The sequence below is a fragment of the Chelonoidis abingdonii genome, chromosome 20 (genome assembly GCF_003597395.2).
Source record: "Chelonoidis abingdonii isolate Lonesome George chromosome 20, CheloAbing_2.0, whole genome shotgun sequence".
Lineage (NCBI taxonomy): Eukaryota > Metazoa > Chordata > Testudines > Testudinidae > Chelonoidis > Chelonoidis abingdonii.
In genome coordinates this window covers 4,664,597-4,685,976 of record NC_133788.1, presented here as the reverse complement: position 1 = coordinate 4,685,976, position 21,380 = coordinate 4,664,597, and the positions used below count along the sequence as shown (strand labels likewise).

Sequence of the window (21,380 nt, the reverse complement as noted above, 5' to 3'; positions counted from 1 at the left end):
TCTCGCTTCTACTCCCAGATTTTCTGACTTCAGGGACTCAAAATTGTTACTACCTCTTATTTCTCTTAACCATGCAGAGAATCAATACAACTCAGAACACGAGCTGAATTCTCTTCCTTTGTGGGTATCAACACTGAAATTCCCCTGAAGACAATGGGGTAACGTGGGTGGAAATAAAGCGAAGGTGGGTGAAGATAACGGGCTCTCAGAGATGTCACTAAGGCCATAGATTGAAGGTGGCTGGGTTTCACAGGTATTGCTGGCAGCCTAACTTGGCCCAGTGATGGTGCATTACGGGAGAACTCAGCTTGAGCCTCAGGACCCAGGTTGAGTTTGTAGGACCCACAGGAAAACATCTTTTCCCTTGTAAATTGACCCAATAGGATATGAAAATGGAACTCTGCTCTGCTATTTTTAATCACTCTACAGAGCAGAACTGCATTTTAAGTGGAGATGCTCATTAAGGCTTACTAAAGAGAAGAGATGTTGCAACACTGAACTAGTGTTCAGTACTAAAAACCTGAGGGCATGAAGTAATGGGAGAAGATGCTAACTTAGCACAAATCGAATTTTGGGAAGATCTCTGCAGAGAACAGTGATTCCACAGATTAAGAGTCATCAAAGGGAGTCATAGAATCAAGGAGAGAACAATAGTGTTGGACCCAAATAATGAAAGGATGGGTGTGGACATCCTCTTTCCCTTAACATTTATATTGCTGAAAAGAGTCGACCAGCTCAGTGTTATGAACCCCAAGTGAACTAGCAACAGAGCAGATGGAGTTCACGTTCCTTTTAGTATAGTGCTGCCACCTTGTGGTTTAGTTATTAATTGCCGAGCCAGAGACAAAAGCCAGAAGCCAAGCTATTGTGCAGATGGAAATACTGAAAAGACTGGTAACCAGCCCCTCTCTTTACACACAATTCGAAATCTAAGGAGAAAATTCAGTACCAACATCCCGTGCATACAAGAAAGAGGGGTAGCCGTGTTAGTCTGGATCTGTAAAAGCAGCAGAGAATCCTGTGGCACCTCATAGACTAACAGAAGTTTTGGAGCATGAGCTTTCATGGGTGAATACCCACTTCGTCAGATGCATGTCATGCATATAAGGTGCCACAGGATTCTCTGCTGCTTATACAAGGAAGAGTTCACTAGAAGCACATCATCCTGGGCTGTCATTAACATGAACAGGTAAACTAGGGTGACCAGACAGCAAGTGTGAAAAATCGGGACAGGTCATTGGGGGGGTGAGGGGAGGAGGAAGGGGAGGTAATAGGAGCCTATGTAAGAAAAAGACCCAAAGATCAGGACTGTCCCTATAAAATCAGGACATCTGGTCACCCTAAGGTAAACTTTTTAAAATATACGTTGCTTGAAATCTAAACCAGTAGCTATTACGAGTGTTCAAAGAACCTCATAATCAGGGCCAGGCTGGATCAGCTACCTACTGCTGTGGCTTTGTTAACAATGTCGGCATGTCTTGTTAAGAGTAGCTATCAACCTCAGTGATTTGCCATGTCAGAAAATAGCACAATTCCACCTAAGTCAGTAAATGTGGTATTCTATACAAAAATCCTGCTTCAGTAAAATGAGGTGACTAGAAGAGATGACACGCCTTTCCTGAATTGAGCTGGCTCGAAGCCATCAGTGTAGGAACAGGATCCAGAAGGCTGAGCAGGTGTAAGCATAGGTGTAAGCATAACTAAACAGGGAGCCCCGGGAGTGTTATATTTATTCTAATCATGGTTGCGCTAAGCATCACAAAAGGGAATTCATTGCAAACAGGGAGCAAGGCCTGTCTTGTGTTGAGGGTCAGGGCTGGGAGATGACCAGGGGTCTGTTCAGAGCCCTGAGCAACAATGAGCAAACCTCAATGTCTCTCTGTGCCTACCTGTGGAAGGAGCATAAGCACATCCTGGCTGAGGAGCAGAGAAGCTAGTGATGACCGCCACAGAAAAGCTCATGAATAAACCAACATGATGCAGTTTTAAACCTTTTCAAAAGCGCGTTGGACTAGTGCCTTGTAATGAGCGCACAAAATCTTAAAATGTTTAGAGGCCCAGACAACAGCTTCCGAGGGGTATCTACGTGTGTGTGCATAAAATGATATGCACACCTACATACACACCCACACTCCCCTCTGATGGACTGCAGTGGTAATGTCATGGCCTCTGAAAACTTACAATCTCTGACTGCCCCCTGACTCTTCCACAATGAGATGTTATTCTAAGAGAAAAATATCTGCTTCCAGCAAGGTCACCCTATAATTTACAGTCAAACATCATCCTAGTGAGGGGGATCTCAAGTGGTAGAAACACACATCCCAAGCCTTCCTCAATTACCAGGCAATCAGCCGGCCCGAGATCGAGTTATTACTCTATGCAGCATCCCGTTGGAATGATTAATATTTGCCTGTGCGGCTAGGAGGAAGCGGATTACAGATCCGCAATAAAAAGCCATCTCAATGGCTGTTTGTGTCATTCAGGAGGAGGACTTTTTTTATTTACACTTACACACACACACACTCCTGGGGGGTGGGGGGGGGAACACATTGGAAATGAGGATTTCCTACTGGAAACTAAACATTCCATCTGCAGAAAATGGCAGCTGCTCTATATTCTTACGTCTCATCAAAAGAAGAGGAAAACTCTTTTGTCCTAATGAAAACATGAATGAGTTAAGATAAAGGTTTGCAGCTGCACCACTGTGCACAAGAGATAACATGCTGCAGGGAGAGATGCCTTTTTTAGCTTGCTGCTGCTCTTTTGTTGAATTACAAATATATACTTGTTTAAATGAGAACTTCCAGTCAGGGTTCCTTTTCAACCAGTTAAAGCACCAGATCAAAGAGTAAGAGCTTGTTAGTAAATATTGGTTTGTACTCAAAAACAGAAACAATGTAACAAACACAACTCCCCGCTAGCAACTTCGCTGCAACACATCTACTCAATTTCACACTGCAGGAAGCAGGAATAAGCTGGACTTTTTGAATAGGAAACAGATGACTCTTCTAATCTGTATTTGACGGTCTGTGAGTACCTACGTGGGGAACAAAAAATTAAAAATGGGCTCATCAGTCAAGGAGACAAAAGCATGACATCTAATGGCTGGAATCTGAAGCTAGACAAATTTAGGTTGGAAAGAAGACGAAATTTTTTAATAGCGAGGGTACTTAACCGTTGGTTCAATTTACCCAGGGCTGTGAAGGATTCTCCGACACTAGCCATTTTTAAATCAAGATTGAATATTTGTCTAAAAGATCTGCTTGAGTTCAAACAGGAATTATTTCGGGGAAGCCCTATGGTGTGCTACACAGGAAGTCAGACGAGATGATCACAACGGTCCTTTCCGGCTTTAGAATCTAAGAGTGCTCCCGAAAGATCACCCTGCCCACTCTTAGAAGATAAGCACGTGCGAAGCCCGCCTAAGTACACGCAACCCAATGAAAACAACCGATAAACACAATCCCAACAACCTCCCTGCCAACCCTGTAAGTTACACATGCTGTTCTAAGTCAATTCAATGCATTCTTATGAATAAATCTCTCCCCTCCACTGCTGTCACTCCTTACGCCCACATTCTCTCTGCTGGCGAAGCCTGAGCTGAGTCTAGCCAACAGTATTGCATGCGTCAGGCAGCTCAGTCATTTTTGTGATGCTGCCTTGGAGAGTCTTTGGTGAGCACAGGGGCTGCAGGGCTTAACTCACACCCCAGGGCTTTGCCATCCCAATGCACTCTCCTTGCAATCAATTGGGTTACTCTGGGTACTGAGGGATGGCAGGGAAGCTGTTTTCATTAGTAGTCTCTGGGCTGGTTCAAGCCATTTATTCAAATGCCCCATTTGCTGCTGTCCTCTAGTGTTTTTCCTATTTTGATTTAATTTTGTGCAGCACTCAGGTTAAAATGTTTTAGAAATAGTTCTGAGTAACCACTGTTTCAAGTCACTCGCAATAGCAGAAGGTGTGTTTACCAAAATGGTTTCTTCACGTCAAGGTGGTGGATGGAGCAGGCTTGTTAACTCCTGGTGAAAGATCAGATCCTGTAAGTGGAACTAAACAGCAGAATCTAACATCTTCACTGCCTTCTCAACATCAACTACAAGAAGGTAGGAGTTCTTCTTATGCCTTGTAAACGACAGAGCCATTCACACGGCAGGGACACAGTGTCTCTAGGTAAATACCAATATTCATGTGAAACTCGGGACAGAACAAAAACCAAAACGTATCTTGAAAAGAGATCATCTAATATCAGAGCTAGCATGTCCCCATATCTTGTCACGGGGAAAGTCAGACATTTTAGCTCCACTGCCTCTAAAAAGCTGTGAGATCAAGAAGAACCTTTTATTTTCTAGCTAAAGCCCAGCAAGGGTCTGGCATTTTACCACCTGCCCTTGATTTTTCCACGGCTCTCAGGAAGGCCTGAACAACAGGTTGGCAATATTCTGCATGATTCGATTTGTGCTTAAAAGACTGATAGAGCTGCCAGACATACACAAGCAGTGTGAAATGACAGGCTTGAATGAAGTTGATCAGACCTGTGTTCCAAAGTAGCCGAGAGCAGGGACACGCTCATGTCATTCTACTTTCACATACATTAACCAGCAGAAATGTCTCTTCTTGCTTCCTGCAAGAACTGCATTAAGAGATTATCCAACTTGCTGGATGCCTGTAGTCCCTACAAACAGCACTGAAGAAAAGGATTGCGTACACTGTGGGGTTTCTCAAGCTGTCGCCCACCCCTGTCTTTATTCATAAATACTGACCCTGGTTCCAGGTATATGAACAGACTCCCTCTCAGCACCCCTGCTGATGTATAGATTTACTGCATAATTTCCCCCATTGGAGCTGTCTTGTATGAGACAGATGGATTAATCTATACCTCAGCGCTCCTGATAATTCACTTAACTGTATTAAAACAAGAACATTGACTTTTTAGAGCCACTAATCTAGATACATTTACTGGCACATTGATCCACCTATCCTAGGAACAGCTGGGGAGTCTGTGAAAGGCAGTAACAAGGGGCTGTCTCTTGCACATAGCTCTCATGATATGACAGGCCTGGCCGCCTCCTCAGAACAGGGAGAGCTCCTGCGGTCAGATTTTCCACCAGAAAAATCACAGCCCTCAGGGGAATTGGGAAGCCTACAACTTCAAAACACTGCAGTTAGAAATGCCTTCCCATTCTTAAAGCCGCTTGGAGAGCAGCCCTTGCCTGTTAGTTTCAAGACACAGCTTTAAAGGAAAACAATAATGCAAGCTGGAGGTGGTGGCTTAAGTGGACTAACCATCAGATCTGAAATGCCAAGAAAGCCTGCATCTCCAAGGCCAAGTCTCCAGCCATTCTTCCTTCAGATACAGGCATAGTGGAGGAAGGTTCTCTTCCATGCAGTTCATTGTTTATGAAGCTTTTAGAGGAGACCTTAAGAAATGAGTTCTGGGATTTTCAAAGGAATCTAATGAAATTAAGCACTGAACTTCCCACTGAAATTCAGTGGGTAGCTAACTGCCTTAGACCACACTGGAAATCTCAGTGGCATACGATGTACCATGCCAAGCATACCAATAGCACTCAATTTTTCATAAGTGTAGTATCCATAGTAAAAATTCCCCTTGCTGGTACTATTGGGCCATGTATGATCTGCTGGAAGTTGTCAGCAAAGCACCAGTACTTGCGGAGCACTAACGCTGTATGTCAATCTGAGTTACCTAGTTGTTACGTAAGTTATGTAACTTAAGTCAACATAACTTATATCGACTTAAAGCGGCGTCTACACCGAGCTACATCAACGGGCGAGTGTCTGCTGTTGACATAATCCACTTCTCATTGAGGTAGATTAATTAAATTGATGGTTCAGGTCTCTCCCATTGACTTACCGCATCTTCACCTGACCCGCTAAAATCGACGCTGCTGCATCAATTGCAGTAGTGCTGATTTAGCTGCATAGGGAAAACAAGCCCTGACAAAGACACAAGCAGAGTTAGAGAGATACCGTAACAACTATTTCCAAAGCCTGTTCTGAAATGTCTTAGTATGTATGTTCTCTTTCTATGTGGTGGTAGAACAAAGGGCTGTGGTTTCCAGATAAAACATAAATTAAAACAATAAAGCAAATCTGTGATATAGAGGAACTGGAAGCACACCCAACCCTGCCTAGTTTACATGAAGTTATAAGGCTACATGGCTAGCATCACAAGTCACACTCATCCACGAGGGGTAGCAACGTTTCGGCCTTTTTTGCGATGACAATATAACTGAAAGACCCACACAAACAAGGGAAAAAACTAACTAAAAAGGGGGAGTAGTGAAACTGACACTATGGCATGTACTGTCAAATGCACAAAGCAAACAATAGCAAACAATAGGAAACTTTTTTCCAGTTACAGCAATCTTAGGGGTTAGTGGTAGCTATAGTAGGCAAACCCAAAGGAGGAGGTGGTGTAATTTTTAAGCTGATGTTCCCCTTTAATTGCAACAGGCAGGAACAACAGAGGGAAAAGAGATATTTAGCAAGTTCCAGTTCTGGCTAGACATAGAGCTTACTAGTAACTGCAGTTGTCGTTCACTGGGTGAGAAAACCATTTCCCCTTAGCTATGCCTTCACACCTTTATTGACCTTGGAAAAGCTGTCTTGAAACCTACCCACAGGGTGGGGGAGAGGGAAGCCAGACTCATTGGTCTACCCTTGCAGCAATAAATCTCGTAAGAGGCTCTTCTCTTCATGCTATATTCAAGACCCCCTCCTTGAACCTTTTCCTGATGGACATCTGCACTATGACACCAGTTGCCTACAGCTGAACTCCTAGACAGAGATCACACCCTGACTTCGCTGTGGTAGCCCCTCGAGTGCAGGAACTCCCTCTCCCTAAATATCCAGCTAGCCTGTCCCTTTGCACTTCTAAATCAAGACTGAAGAGGGTTTACGGGCTTAACCACTGTTAGCTTCTGGATACGACTCCACTTCCTCTAAATGCCTCTCATTCAGCTTTTTCATTTATTATCTGCTGTGGGCTTTTTTAATGTAATGCCCATGTTTTAACTGTTAAAGACAATATTTATTTACATTCAAAAGCAAGTGCTGAAACTTGTAGCTTCTCCTAAGATTATAGAGAATTCTTCACTCTGCTTAAAGCAACTGCAGTAAATGGTTTGGACAGGCCTAGAGACAAGAGTTCAGTGCCACACAAACAAGATCTCTCTCCTGACTGGTAGATATCGGCACCTGCACAGCAAAGGTACAGGCCCTGAATCTGAAATCACTGAAGCTCAAGAATCCCAAGGTCTCTTCTTGCCGTTGCATCAGACAGAGCAATTAGGGATGTGGTATCGTACAAACTTTACGGTACATTTTTAACTCTTATTGAGGAATATGCAAGATATGAACCCTGAGCCTTTTGCACATCAGAGGGCAACAGAATGGTGCTGATGAACTCCGACCCAGAAGAGCAACAAATGAGTGCAGGGCCCTCAACTGATGTCAGTCTGCTCTCTGTCTGCACACTGTATACAAGTACAAAGAGAAGCACGACTTCCATGACAGCAACACCCACGAGGGCAAGAATTTTATTTGTCCTGGGAAAAGGGAGCAATCTCATGGCATCTCACTTGTACCTGTAACTGCACCGGCTCCGAATTTCCTTAGAAAGCCTGAGTTTGTTTTCATTTAGCACAAACGTCCCCACAAAGGTGCTCAACGCCTGGTTTGAAGAGCCACTGTCTAGCTGGGAAATCTCCTCCCCTTCTGCCCCATCTTTAGATATTAAAATTACTAAAAATGAGGAATAACTCAGTGATGGTGCTGGGAGTGCTCCAGGACCGCCTGCGGCCCTGCATCAGGCAGTGCCGTTCTCAAGGCTAGGAGAGCCGGTCATGACTCATATAGGAATCAATGAGTATAGCTCGTGACCTGGCTTGAAGAGGCTCTGACACTACTATGCTCCTCTCTTCGCAGGAGCTGAGCAGCTTAGCATTCCCAGCTCAGAGCTCAAGCTGCGATTCCTTCTGGAGGGAGGCTGGGGATAACTGTGTAACAGTTAAATGACCTCTGGTGCCAATGAAGAGTTCTTAGTGGCTTACCAAGAGAGAGACAGCGCGCGCACAGGAACATCTAGCTTTTGGCAGAGCTCAGATGGTAACATCCAACATATCATTCTCAGGGAGAAACCCTGAATTAAAACAAGCTAGTATCGGAAATGAAGGGAAGACAAAAACAAGCCTACTGGGTGTCAGCACAGCTTAACACCACTGTTATTGCCAACAGAACCCACAGTCTCAGAAAGAAACAGGAGATGCCTTTTGAGAGGACAGTAGCAGCATTTCACCATCTGCCTAGTAGGCTTGGGCAATTACAGAATGAGATTGAATTTCACAGTTATCCAATTTATCTGTGTTCATTATCTGAGACAGAAGAACTGGGCAGGGGAGTAATTCTCGAGTCTCAACCACGGAGAAAGAATCAAGAGATAGCTGACTCACTGGCTGATTTCAATGCCAGCCCCACTGAGGCACCAGACACTGTTTCATAACCACCGCAGTGCAAAGGGTGACTGGGCAAGCCAGAAAACTGATCAATATGTCTTTTCAAATCAGTAAATCTATTAAAGAAAAATATTGCAATATGCTTCCAATCTTGCCTCCTGACTCCCGTCATGCACAAATTCTGATTCACAGCAAAATTGTATTTTCATTCCCCTCTACCCTTCAAAAATTCAAACAACAAGTTGATATTCCTTTTACTCCAGTGTGGCTCTTTAATGCAGTATTTTGCTAAACTGGTTTGGAAATGGAGACAGAAGTACACACCAAGAAAAGGTCTGGCGTAAAGTGAAGTTTTACTTCTATAAAGGTTTTCAGTGCAAGATTCACGTGGTGGAGAAATCTACAAAGACACTGAGAATGCGAGTGTGTTGGAGGAACAAGCCACTCTCCGCTCTTTCGGGGGGCTCAATGTTCCCCAGTAGACACATCCATAAGGAAGTGGGACATTGAGGGCATTTAGGAACTCTCAGGATTCCTGATTACCAGCCCTGTTACAAGTATGAAGTGCATTTGAGGTACGTTACCATTGGATTGGAGTCTGCAATCAGGTCACGTAGGGAATCCAGGAATCCCTGATCTTCCACCATTTGGGCATTGATGTCATGCAGCTTCGCCACACAGACGGCTGCTGTTTTCCGCACATAAGGGTCTTCATCCTTCAGACACTTCCGGAGCGGCTCACACAAATACTCAGTGATCTTATCTACACGGATGCATCCCATAGTACGAACTGCCAGAGCACGGATCAGCGGATTTGGATCCTCACAGTCCTGCAGAGGGAAGCAACAGCAACAAGTGAGTTTGTAAAGCAAGTCACTGATGTTTTTCACCATAGCTGCTGAAAGCTGGGATCAGGATATTCTGATTTTACCCTGCCTATACAATGGGTCCTCCCACTAGAGAAAGGCAATTTTCTGGTCCCGGACAAAAGGCTAGGAAAGCTTACTGGTTCTGAAAACTTTCTTTATCGGTGCTCAGTGGTTTCTAGCCCTGGCAGCTTGCAGATAGTGAAGTCATATTCTCAATGTCATTTGTTTTTCCTCACCCAAAGCTTCAGCTGGCTTGATCATCTAATCTCAAGGATAGTAAGCTAGAGACGAATGCTTTTGCCATGTTAAAGCTGGGAATTCTTAGAACACAGTGATTTCTAACCTTGGTGGTTTGAGGTAGCGACTGCTAAAATCATATGAGAATTCAAGTGGATGGAAGATGGCAATTAACGTAATGGGACTTTCCTCCAAGCCAATTTCTCATAGACCTCCAGAACTAGAAATAAAATGTCCTATATAGTGTCACCATGGAACTGGGGTTCACAGTTATGGTAGTTTGTAATTATCAGACCTTAGCTATCATAGATCTCTCAGCCTAGCAGTGCTTTTGTGGGTGGGTGGGGAGGGTGAGATGCAGAACTGGACACAGATGATCTTGCACCTCAACACCAATGTAACTTTAACTCAATTTTAAAAATTCAGCCTCTGTTTCTGCTAATTACCAGCAGGATTAATCTATATTGTTAACAAAGTGCTTCAAAATTCAGTAGACAAAAGACCGAAGCATGAAAGCCCCCAACAACATGAGGCACGCTTACCTTGCACTATTTAATCTCTTATGATGGAAAAACACCTGAAAGGGACTGATTTTCAGATGTACACATGAAAGTGATTCTCTGACAGATGCATTCAACTCCTGGAAGTCAGGAACTGTAACTAAGATGGTGACTTAGCCTGAAATGTTCCAAACTATGTTACCGCCCATCGAAATTCACCCCCTCCATAACACATTAGAGGGGAAATTTTAAAGCAGGAAAAGGAGGTGGTCAGAAAGTGCTACATCACTCACTAATAAGATATAATGGATAACTACATTCTGCCCCATGAGTCTGCTCATATAGGGAGCTGCACCTTCACAGCTGACCTTGGAAAGCAGAGGTCCCTTCTGAACTTGCCCCACCTTCCCCCACTCCGCAGCAGCAAGCTCACACCCTCCTGCCACACCAAAAGCTTATAAACATGCTCTGACTTATTTACTGGTACTCTTTGGATGTTGGCAGGTCAATTCAATTCTATTTAGACATTAGGCCACAGTATACCAAGGAAATAGGTTCTTTTAGTCAAGCGTGTTAGAAGATGTAGATATAAATGACATGGTAAAAGTATGTGAAATAATGAACGGTACAAAAAAGGTGGATCAGACTATTATTTACTCTGATGACAAAAGAAAACAAGGGAGCAATCAATGAAATTGAAAGGTAGGTAATTTAAAACTGATAAAAGGAAATACTGTTCTAAATAAATGGAGGGGGATGGCTCAGTGGCTTGAGCATTGGTGTGCTAAACCCAGGGTTGTGAGTTCAACCCTTGAGGGGGCCATTTGGGGATTGGTCCTGCTTTGAGTAGGGGGTTGGACTAGATGCCCTCCTGAGGTCCCTTCCAATCCTGACAGTCTATAATGTACAGTCAACCTGGGGAACTCATTGCCACAAGGTATTGAGGCAAAGACGTTAGCAGGATTCAAAGGAGGACTAGACATTTCTATGGATAACCAGAAAGTCCAGAGCTATTATAAAGGCTAAAACATGAACAAGGAACATAAACCCTCCTGCCTCAGGACATAAGCGACCCTCTAACTGATGGAGGTCAGTAAAACTTACTCTGGGTGGTCCTCTCAGAACCACCTACTGCCAGGCTTATGCGGCTTCTTCTGAAGCACCAGACACTTGCCACTGTCAGATATGGGATACTGGACTGGAGAGACCACAGGTCTGAGACAGCAAAGCAATTCTCAATTTCCTGCACCCTCACAGGCGTCCCACACGAGCCCAAAGACTGGGGAGTACAAGTACATAGATTACCTGCAGCCTAGAAGAAGCACCTGCCAAACAAAGCACATTGATATGAACTGTATGAGGCTGTTTTCTGATGAGCCCTGGGCCAAATTACCTTCACAAAGCTGTTGACAGCCATAATGGCCATATCCGGCTGACTCTTGGCATAGTTCATTAGGTACAGGTACACCAGCTTCTTCAGCTCCAGGTTGTCGGTCTGCATGCAGTTCACCACATCTGGAAAGAGTGAGCTGGATAAAAGGAGAGTGGAGGGAGGGGAAAGCAAAGCAGTCAGATGAACTGTCGCACAAAGGGTAAATGACCCGATTGACCGCATGACAGTGGAATCAACGGAGGCTAGGGTAAGTCTGAAGTTCTGTTCAAATCAGAGGGCACTTTCTGCCCCAAACAAAGTTTGGAGACGATTTTATAATAGTTTAATCATTTAATCTCCTCCTGTGTTTTCATATAAACCAGTGCCTAGAGCAGGTAAAATAAAATGCTCTTATAGAAGACGTATCTGATTATGAAGTTGACTCAACAATGTTAACATCACGCCTAGTTCTAGGGTTCATCTGAAACAACAGGGAATGGAGCAACACTTCACAATGTTTAGTAGGGGACAGGAGAACTGATTTAGACTGAAACTGTAAATCAAATTTCAACCCAGTATAATCTAAAACAATTAAGAGATTTAACCACAGCTCATATAAATGCCAAGTAGCAATCTGTAAGCAGCACTTAAGAGGAAGGTTTTACTGGATTACTGCATCTCTCAGGTGAATTATGCAGATCTCAAAGCTAATGGGTCATGGGCCTTGGGGTACTTGAAAGGCGCTGTCTCTTCAGTTCATCATCTCTGCTGTCCTGCAGTGAAGTCATAATGCTAATTTGGAACCTTACATTCATTTCCCTAGCAACAGACCATGAACCCAGAATTATAACGACTTTACTGCAGGATACAGGAGAATCTGGAAACCTTGATTGAAGCAAGTTGCTGCAAAGACAATACAAGAATACTTATAGCTATTTGCCTTTTGTATAAGCATTCCTCTTTAGGAGTCTGATGCCGTGTCAAAGGCCTAGTTTGATGACTGTTAGTTCAAATCATAACTTCGTCTGATTGTATGCCAGTCACTATCATCTGGAAACAATACCTCTGAGTTACCTTTTTAAACTAAAAACAAAACCCCCATCTAGGCTAACAAGTGGATTAAACAAATGTCAGCCCAGATAAGACACCCAACATAGCTAAACTATGAACAGGTTTTGTTTAACAAGACTTTGGTTAAACCGACACTGGAGAATACTTTTTAATATTGTGCATTAATTTATTGCCCACGTAAGTGAAGATCTAGAACTGGTTTGAACCAAGCAAAGTGCTAGCATGCTTCTTCCCAACCACCACCACCACAATCACCACCTTCCAGCAATCAAATAAAGCACTTGATCCTGGCCTACGATGCCTCTACTCTTCCAGCCCTGGAGTTCCCCAAAGAAGAGACTGCCCATTCATTCCCAGTTTAGGATGGTATGATGGATAAATATCCATAGAAATTAAGAGGAGACCAGCAGGATACAGTATTGGACTGGGACACAGAAGACCAGGGTTCTATTCCTAGCTCTACCTGCTGAGTAACCTTGGGCAAGTCACTTCCCCACTCTGTGCCCCAGTTTCCCCATTGGCAACATGGGCATGATCCTGCCCTCTTTCATAAAGTGCTTTGAGACCGACTGGTGAAGAGTGCAATATAAGAGCTAAATGCATTTCACTTGTAACTGGGTCAGAATTAGTAACAAGGTTTCCAGATGTTCAGAATCCATCAAACCTCTCAAATGATTGTGTGAATTCAAATGCTATCACAGTGTTTCAGGACAGAAAGGCTCCCAACACAGGAGATGATGAAGTTGGAGACCATATGGGAGAGGGGAAAAGCCTTTACCTGACATCCTTCCCCACAGTCATGGCAGCAATAACCTTCTTCACCGCTTCTTTCCTCTTCTCTTTCTTCTCATTGTTGAGTTCGGCCTTCAGTTCAAAGATCTCTCCTGCAAGGAGACAGAACAGTCTGAATTTCATGAAACCAATGGATCTAGCTTTAGAGTTACCTGGAAAGTGACTTGTGCTCCCATCAACGCTGAAACGCTGCTTCCATCATCTTTGGGCTACTGGATGATTCATGAGGTTATAGAAGGCCCCAGAAGAACTGCAGCACGAGCTGCCCTGGGGAAAATAGAAAACCACTCTGACTCGTTGCTGGTGTCTTCTGCCCCAGGCTGTCAAATTTGGGCCTCCCATTGGGTGATTAGCCTTTGGAGCAGAGCTCCAACATTGCTCAGCCCCATTCACCAGTTAAACAGCAGTGCTGACGAGCTCCTAAGCTTGGTAAGTGATCTTAAGGATGTCTGGGGGTTGCTGTTCAGCCAAGAGAAATAAGGTGATCTTCTGAGCTCTAGCAATGGTGCGGAGGACACGGCCACAAAGAAAAATGCTAATAAAAGCCCCAATGTATGTCAGAATCTCACCACTTTCCAGGGCACTAAACCACATCACTAAATTAGCCGCTGAGAAAGAGCACAAAAAAACTATCATATAACAAGGACCAAAAAGATCGAAGATGCAGAGAGGGGAGACACTGGACCAGAACATGTACAAAATTGTGGCTCAGTTTAGCAGAGAATTCTGCCCAGACTTTCCTAGCTTCATTCTTGTCACTGTTTGCTTCCTGCAAGCACAAGTGAGGGAACAGTGGGATGACACAGATCACTGTGCAATACAAAAACGGCAGGACCAGCAGCATCAAAAATAGGGAAGGACAATTTTAGTCAAACAAAAAAACCCAAAAAACAGGTGAGGCAAAAAGATAGAACAAGCAAAAGACGCTCAAGGAAGAATCATGCCTGGATTCAGAAACCATCTATAAAATAACTGAAGAGACCCTTCCTGAGATTAATTCTTCCAGCTTTACCCTTGTGCAAAATCAGTTGAGGCCTTAACTCTGCTCAGACAGCAGCTGTAGGACACACCTGGTTTGAAAAGGAAGCAAACCCTTCTCTGACTGGCAGCTGATTTCCCAGAGTAGGCATCACTATCATCAGAAACCACAAGCCACCTAACAAGGACACATAGCACAGCTGGAGTCAAGAGTAACATCAGGGGTGAGCTTTTGTGGAGGATCAAAGCGCCTCTGGTAATGCTACAATCTAGCCCAAACCTTTGCTCCACATAGACCAATGCAGACAAACTATTGTAGGATTCTCCTGGAGAGCCCATGATTGCAATATAGAAGAGCTGAATGGTATGAGAGGTGCCTGTTTCCCAGATGTCTGTGTGGGTCTAAAAATATCTGGCAGAGCCAAAAATGTTTTTAGCGGGTGGAGCGTGGCCTTTGGAGTAGGAACAGGATTTCCAATCTGAAAGCATGATAGCAAACAGTTATGAGAACAAAGCTGCATTTTCTGTCCCTACAGATTTTCTGGTTTCTCTTGATCACTGCTCAAACAGGAAAAGGAACGGTCAAGCCAGGAATCTATATGTGACAACAGTCTCTTTGGGACGGAAAGTTGTGCTGTTGATTTCACCCTGCCAGACTGCAGGTGGAGGAAATGAAGACAATTATCTAAACCGCAAGCAAAATATGGCAAGGGATTTGAAAACTATAAAGAACACATTGAGGAAATGGATTCGTTAGCATCAGGCACTATTGTTGATCTTGTTTAAAAGCCAGTAATGCGATATGGGCCAGTGAAACCTGCTTGGCATTTCATACCAACTCATTTAAAAGAAGACTGCAATCAATATCCTTAAAGATGTTTTATTCCAAATGACATTTTTAGGATAGCCTAGCAGGCCGGCATGTCTGGGAAAAAAGCAAAGCAGCCTAGCATGCTGAGAGGTACATAAATCCTACTTTTCTCCCTAAACATTAGCTCAGTTCGTGAAGCCTAGCAAGTGCCGTTTGATTCACGAATACACTGGGTGCCAAGAGCTTTGATCAGGCAAGACCAGGAAGTCAAAAAGGAATGAACTGCAAAGATGATAGTCATAAACTATATGCCCTCTCACTTCCTCCGATGATGGGCCATTATGTTAGCAAGTCACAGTTTCCATAGGAAACAGCAGCAGCAGCAGAATTGGCTTGTAGAATGATGCATTAAAGGTGCTGAGTTGTTATAAATGACTTTTATAATGCTGTAAATTCACACTGTGTTTAACAGAGTAAAGTATGTTCCCTGCCCTAGTGCCAATGACTCAAGCAGGCCATTGGGAAGGAGCAGAAGTTACTGTTCTGAAGAACAACGTTGTAGCTGCTTCCATTGCCAGCCATTTGAGAAAGACATCCAGCTCATAACTCTTATCGAGAGCAAGTCTGAGAGTCCGACTGAGCCAGTATGCAGCACCAGTGTTTTCCTTGTGTCTGCATCAGTTTCTGTAGAATGTGCACACTTCTGTTTTTTTTAAAAAGGTTATGGCAATCTTATAACCATCCCAGTGAGATCCAATTTCCTGCTACCTGACTGAATCTGAAGCTAGGGCTGTCATTTCTCTCTACGGGCTCATCTACATGGGGACACTCAGGAAAGTTGTTCCAAATTAACTTCTAAAGTGGATTAGTTAAATTATATTAAACCCCTGTGTGGACACACTTATTCAAAATTAAAGTGGCCTTAATTCAGTTTAGATGAATTTACTGTGAATTAAGCTAACACCAAATTAAGACCTCTTTAATTCTGAGCAGGAGCATCCACACAGGGATTTACTGCAGTTTAAATAAGCCATTTTAAATTCACACCTTTCATTAATCTGAATTCAATTTCCTGAGTCTCCCTGTGCAGAAAAGCTCTTAAGAAGACGTAAATTCATTTTGTTTCAATAGGGTGTTCACTCTGAAGCATAATGACAACACAAATGGCAATATGGATCATTCAACAGAAACATTTAGACATTCTGACACAGTTGAAGGAGCTAGACACAAAAATCAACATTTTCCCCCAACCCAGACTCCGATCTGCAGCCATAACAAAATGCAGGATCAGCAGCACTAACGTCCATAGAAAAGGCAGAGTTTGGAGGGCTTGGAGTTAATGGTCTGTATTTACTGCTAGTCTCTTAGGCCAGAGTTTAAGAGTAAGACAAATGACTCCACAGTGGTGGAGTAAGGGAACGCCTCCCTGAAATGTGGATCATGACTACTTTATACCCATGATCCACGATATTTCAGAAACACCACCTCTTTCAACAAGGTTTTATGGATGATCACTAGGGCTAAGTGACACCCATGGTTACAGTAAAGTCATGTGGAGCACAGGGGTAAGGAGTTTGGTTGGGGGAGGGATGAATTGGATATCTGGCTCTTCTGGTAGATTTCTCCATGGATTTTGAGAAGGCAGCAAGAGAGGACCCACGAATTTTTAGAAAAGAGTCTGTTGTGAGCTCATAACTAGCCTTCCAAATGGCTAAAAATGTGCATGCATAAACACCCAGACCGTTCAAGCCTATTCTTTCCCACCATCCAACCCAAGTACACGTCTAGTTGTCTGACTGGACAACTGTCCATGGTCCTGAACCCTCAATCCAGCCCTAAACCTCCAAACAAGTCGTACATCTCCAAGTTTTGCTTCCCTGATGCTCCGGAAAATCAGGGAGTCAGGAAAGATAATTTGAGTCACTGAGTTTGCGCACTGCAAAACTATTCAGCACTTCAGTCCTGCCTTTTGATGCTACCAGAGGAAAAGGGGGAAGGAGGGGCTCAGTGACTGTTTCATGGCCTACTTTTGAAGAACTTCTCCCTGGATGATTGAGAGGAGAAATGGGGACAAAGCTAACAGGAGAGCACAAATTCTTTCAAGTGGAGTTCCAAAAAGCCACTTTAAAATGATAGCCAGCCAGCATCTTCAGGAACCTGCGATATTTGGTAAGAGTTTAAAACTAACCTTTTTTATTGGTTGTAAAATACTTGGAGTCCGTCATGGTTCCGATTCCTTAGCACACCTGCAAGAACAATGAACATGTGAATAGAAGTTGCAGTTGCTGTGGATCACTATGCAAACTACACCACGCAGAGAAACAAGGCTCGGCAGGAATACTGTAAGGGAAAAAGGGTTCTGTACATACAACCTTTGTGCAGCACCAACTAGTGAGGTAACTCAGCAAATACATTTTTTTTAAACTGAGGAAGTTTCAACTGAAGTTTGCTGGCAAAACACAGCAGTTTGTTTTTGATAGGGCAGAAAAGGGGTTCAACAATCTCCCACCCTGTTCTTTCAATCCTCCCTGGTGTGGATGTTTTTAATTATACTGAGGGAGAGGACATTTGTGTGTTCTCCAGATATTTCTTTCACCTCCTCCCCTCAAAAGTGAGGTTATATTTAAGCAGTGTTCATTTATGGAAACATTCACATTTCAGAACAACCCATTTCAGCCAATGAAGGGACATAAGTAAGGAAAGGGTAGTCTCCCCCTACTGGTGCATTTTGGGGTTGCATCACAGAAGTAACCGCAAAACAGATGTTCCCCACATGCATCAAAAAAACGTTTTTCCTCATTCCTCAAACACAAAGCATCACTTTTTTTTAAAAAAAAAAAAGTGTTTTACAAGAAACTTGAGGAAACTTGAAGCTGAAATCTTTTCCATCTCACTACCACGCTATCTGGATGCTGGCCTGTTACTGTAGGGCGGCACTGCAAATGCTGGTTTGCTGTTATAGGTACGTTGGTCATGAGGACCAGGTTGCATGGGGACACGTTGGTCTGTTGCTATAGGACTCCAGTCAGAATGGCTTCCCGACTACTTGCACTTCTTTGTTTCACAAAACGGAGTGGATTACCAACAACTTGTACAAATTATAGGGACGTCACAAACATATCAGGAGGAATGTAGAATCCATTTCACCTTTTTTTTTTTTTTTTAATGTGATTGGTGACAGCCAGGGAGAAAAGAGACTCTCCCACAAACTATTAGTACCTAGGGAAGAGACAAGCATGGGAGAAAGAAGTCTTATTTCTTTTGATTATTAAACTAGTATCACAGCTGAAAACCTGAAATATATCTTGCCTCTATAATTATCCAATCAACTCCTTTCCTAATTTTTCTCTCTCTCCTTTCCTGTTTTTGTCCAATCTCCTTTCTTGTCTTATGTGCATTTCTGTCTTCTCCATTTCTCTTGATCTCCCTGTCTCCACTCATTGCTGCTTCTCTCTCTCCAGCCCCTATTTCACTCTATCCCAGGAAAAAAGGAAGGGTAAGGGACACCTCTGTTGTTCCTAATGACTCTTCCTCAGCTGAAAAACTGATGTGGATCCCAGTGTAACAGACTGAGCCCGCGCCCTCCTCCTGTCAGCCTGAAGTGTTGGCTACAAAACAAACAAGACAGCTTTTCCCCACAGGCTGATTCTGCTGCCTCCACAGAGCTCCCAGGCCCTGCTGGCCCAAGGGAACAAATCTGGTTTTCAACTCTTTCTGTCCCAAAAGAATAGCAGACCAGCACCGCTTCCTGTCTCTGCTGCTCATCCCCCACCATGTTAAACACATCCTTTTAGAGCTTCTGGTCCTATCATACCTCCTTCCCTCATATTATGCTTATCTATTCTCCTTTGCCTCCAGATGATGCTTAATGCTGTTGTTTTTCTTCCTTCAGTAGTAAAGTTACTATGAGTAGTAACAGCAGAAGTAATGAGATAATCCTGGTCACTTTCTGTTTTATTCACGTGGGAGACTCTAGGCACAGCTGTAATCCTGTCCAGCTGCCAAGGAGTGGGAAACAGCAATCCTCATTAGATCTTGTCTGGGGTGCTCTTGCAGGTGTACCTACCCTCAGCCCAGCAGCTGCAGCAGGGTGACCTTGATCAGCATTGTTTGCTCTGGTTCTGCTACTGCTTTACCACTGGGCTAACTTTGTGTTTGGGAACAGCAACACAATAGGTAATTTTGAAAACAGAGAAGGATACTCAAAAAAAAAAAAAAAAAAGGGGAGGGGGGGATATAGCATCATTTTGAATTTAATCTCCTGAAGCTCACCAGTCTTGGCAGCAATCCCCATAGCTTTCCAAGAGAGGAAGTTGCTACAAGTCTCATTTCATAACTAAAAATGCGGCCTACTTGCAGCTGCAATGTTATTGCTGACACACTGCTTAGGATTTTAGCCTAGTTTGAAAGAGAACTTAAATGTCTTTCATTTACTAAAGTAATGGGCACATTACCAGTTTTATGAGAATTAACGTAGTTCTCACTATGCTTTAGTTTTCTTACACACAGGGTCTATCACCCTGGCCACACCCTGCACTGATTTAGTCTGGTATTCTAATAATGGCCAATACCTGGTCATTTAAGGAAAGGCCAGAAACTCAACAATACACATTTAACTAACTGTGCAATGCAACACAAAGGAGGAAAATTCCTTGCTAAACTTCACAGGTGACCTTTATGCCCTGAAGCCTGAGATTTCATTACCCTTATTATTTAGCTTGCTCAGCTACAATGTCATTAGCAGTCATAAAATTACTCTGCTCTTATTTAAATCTAGTCACAGTACATGTCTTAGTGACCCCCTGATTTGGCAGATACAACTAACATTTAAGACTATTATTTTAATAAGTACCACAGCTACAACATTCCAAATACAATGCAAGGCTGCCTATCCCCAGGATGCAGAGTATTTTGCTTCATTCTGTGTTTGAGCTAGCTTCACACATGCTGTCAAAGGCAATTTCCCAGTGGTACTCAGTATAATCAGGTTTACTACGCAAGCACATTACAGGGCACAGCTAGTCTCAAGTGAATCCCAAGAAACAGAGACACAAGAGCAGTGATTCACAAATGACAATGGTTTCAAGTAACTGTTAAGGAAATGCCAGCTTTTTCTGCACAATTCAAAACAGGAGGAAAGCTGAAACATTTTTAAAGATGGAAAATAGCCACTTTTATTAGCAAGAACTGAGGGATGTTTAAAGATGACCAAGCTTGTAAAGTAACGATAGCTCATCTTTGCCGTCCTGGAGCCCAGTGTCTAACCAGCACCTGCTAAACTCATTACAAGTAAATTGGGAATGGTTTTGAGGTTTGCAACAAAAGGCCTACCTTCACTCCCAGATAAGAACAAGAACATGACAAGAAAATACCCAGTAGGCTCCAGTCTCATCTAGCACCAGCATGTTGTTCCTTTAAGTGTTTGAAATTCAAATTCAGATTGAACCAGATGTGTCTAATTCAGTGACTACAGCAGGAATAAAGCAATCACTACATCCAGAGACAAACAGTCTTGCACAACAGCCTCAAAGAAAAATGGGTCTTGTAACTGACAAACACTAACCCTGGCCACCCAAACCTCTGTAACAGCAATCTACAGCCCTATCTAGTTTTGTGCCCTGGGTAATCTCAGGGGTGAAGACGCTCACCTTCTTAAAATCTAAAAGGGAAAAGTCTCAGACTGAGACAATCTGAGTTGATGATTAATCTGGGAACAGTCCCAGTTGGTACACAGAAGCTAGACATGCTCTTGATCAATGGGTGGGTCCCCAATCTCCCTAGCAAACAGCTCCAGTTTAACCAGATCGCACACGGCTGGGGGGGTTGGCCCAGCGCGCACCTTACCCACCCAGGAACAGCTGCTGGGTGGCGAGGGATGGTCCGAGTGGGGCTGGGCATTGGCGACGAGTTATATGGGCCTGCGGTGCCCGTGCTCCATCAATATTTCGGACCGTGGGTCCGGCTCCACCAATGTTTGGGCTTAATGCGCTCCGGGGGGCCCCACGCTTCAGGGGGACGTGGGGTCCAGGGCGGCCTGGGGCGTTAGCGGGGGGCTGGCGCTGGCAGCAGTAAGTGACCCACCCCCAGCCGGCTCCCTCCCCCCGACCCACCTCTTCCCGGCTTCCGCCCCCTCCCACGGCGACGCCGCGATCCCCCCAGGCCGCCCCGGACCCCGCGTCCCCCTGAAGCCCAGGGCCGCCCTGGGGGCAGCCAGGTGCCCGGCGAAGGGGGGCGAGGGGCCGCAGCCTCCAATCGCTCCGCCCGGCACTGGCGGGG

General features: G+C 44.0%; 1 protein-coding gene across 3 annotated transcripts in view; it reads right to left on the bottom strand.

The window, feature by feature from the left end:
• The window catches only part of AP2B1 (adaptor related protein complex 2 subunit beta 1), a 94,821-nt gene extending 77,455 nt beyond the window's left edge, over positions 1–17,366 (bottom strand). For all 3 annotated transcript variants that reach the window (XM_032789659.2, XM_032789658.2, XM_032789660.2), the window contains exons 1-4: positions 17,293–17,366; positions 13,302–13,407; positions 11,474–11,609; positions 9,059–9,304 (exon numbers count right to left, since the gene is read on the bottom strand). In XM_032789659.2, coding sequence (XP_032645550.1) covers positions 9,059–9,304; positions 11,474–11,609; positions 13,302–13,407; positions 17,293–17,329 — 525 coding nt within the window. In that variant the 5' untranslated portion in view covers positions 17,330–17,366. The remainder of the gene's footprint in view (positions 1–9,058; positions 9,305–11,473; positions 11,610–13,301; positions 13,408–17,292) is intronic.
• Between the last annotated feature and the right edge of the window lie 4,014 nt (positions 17,367–21,380).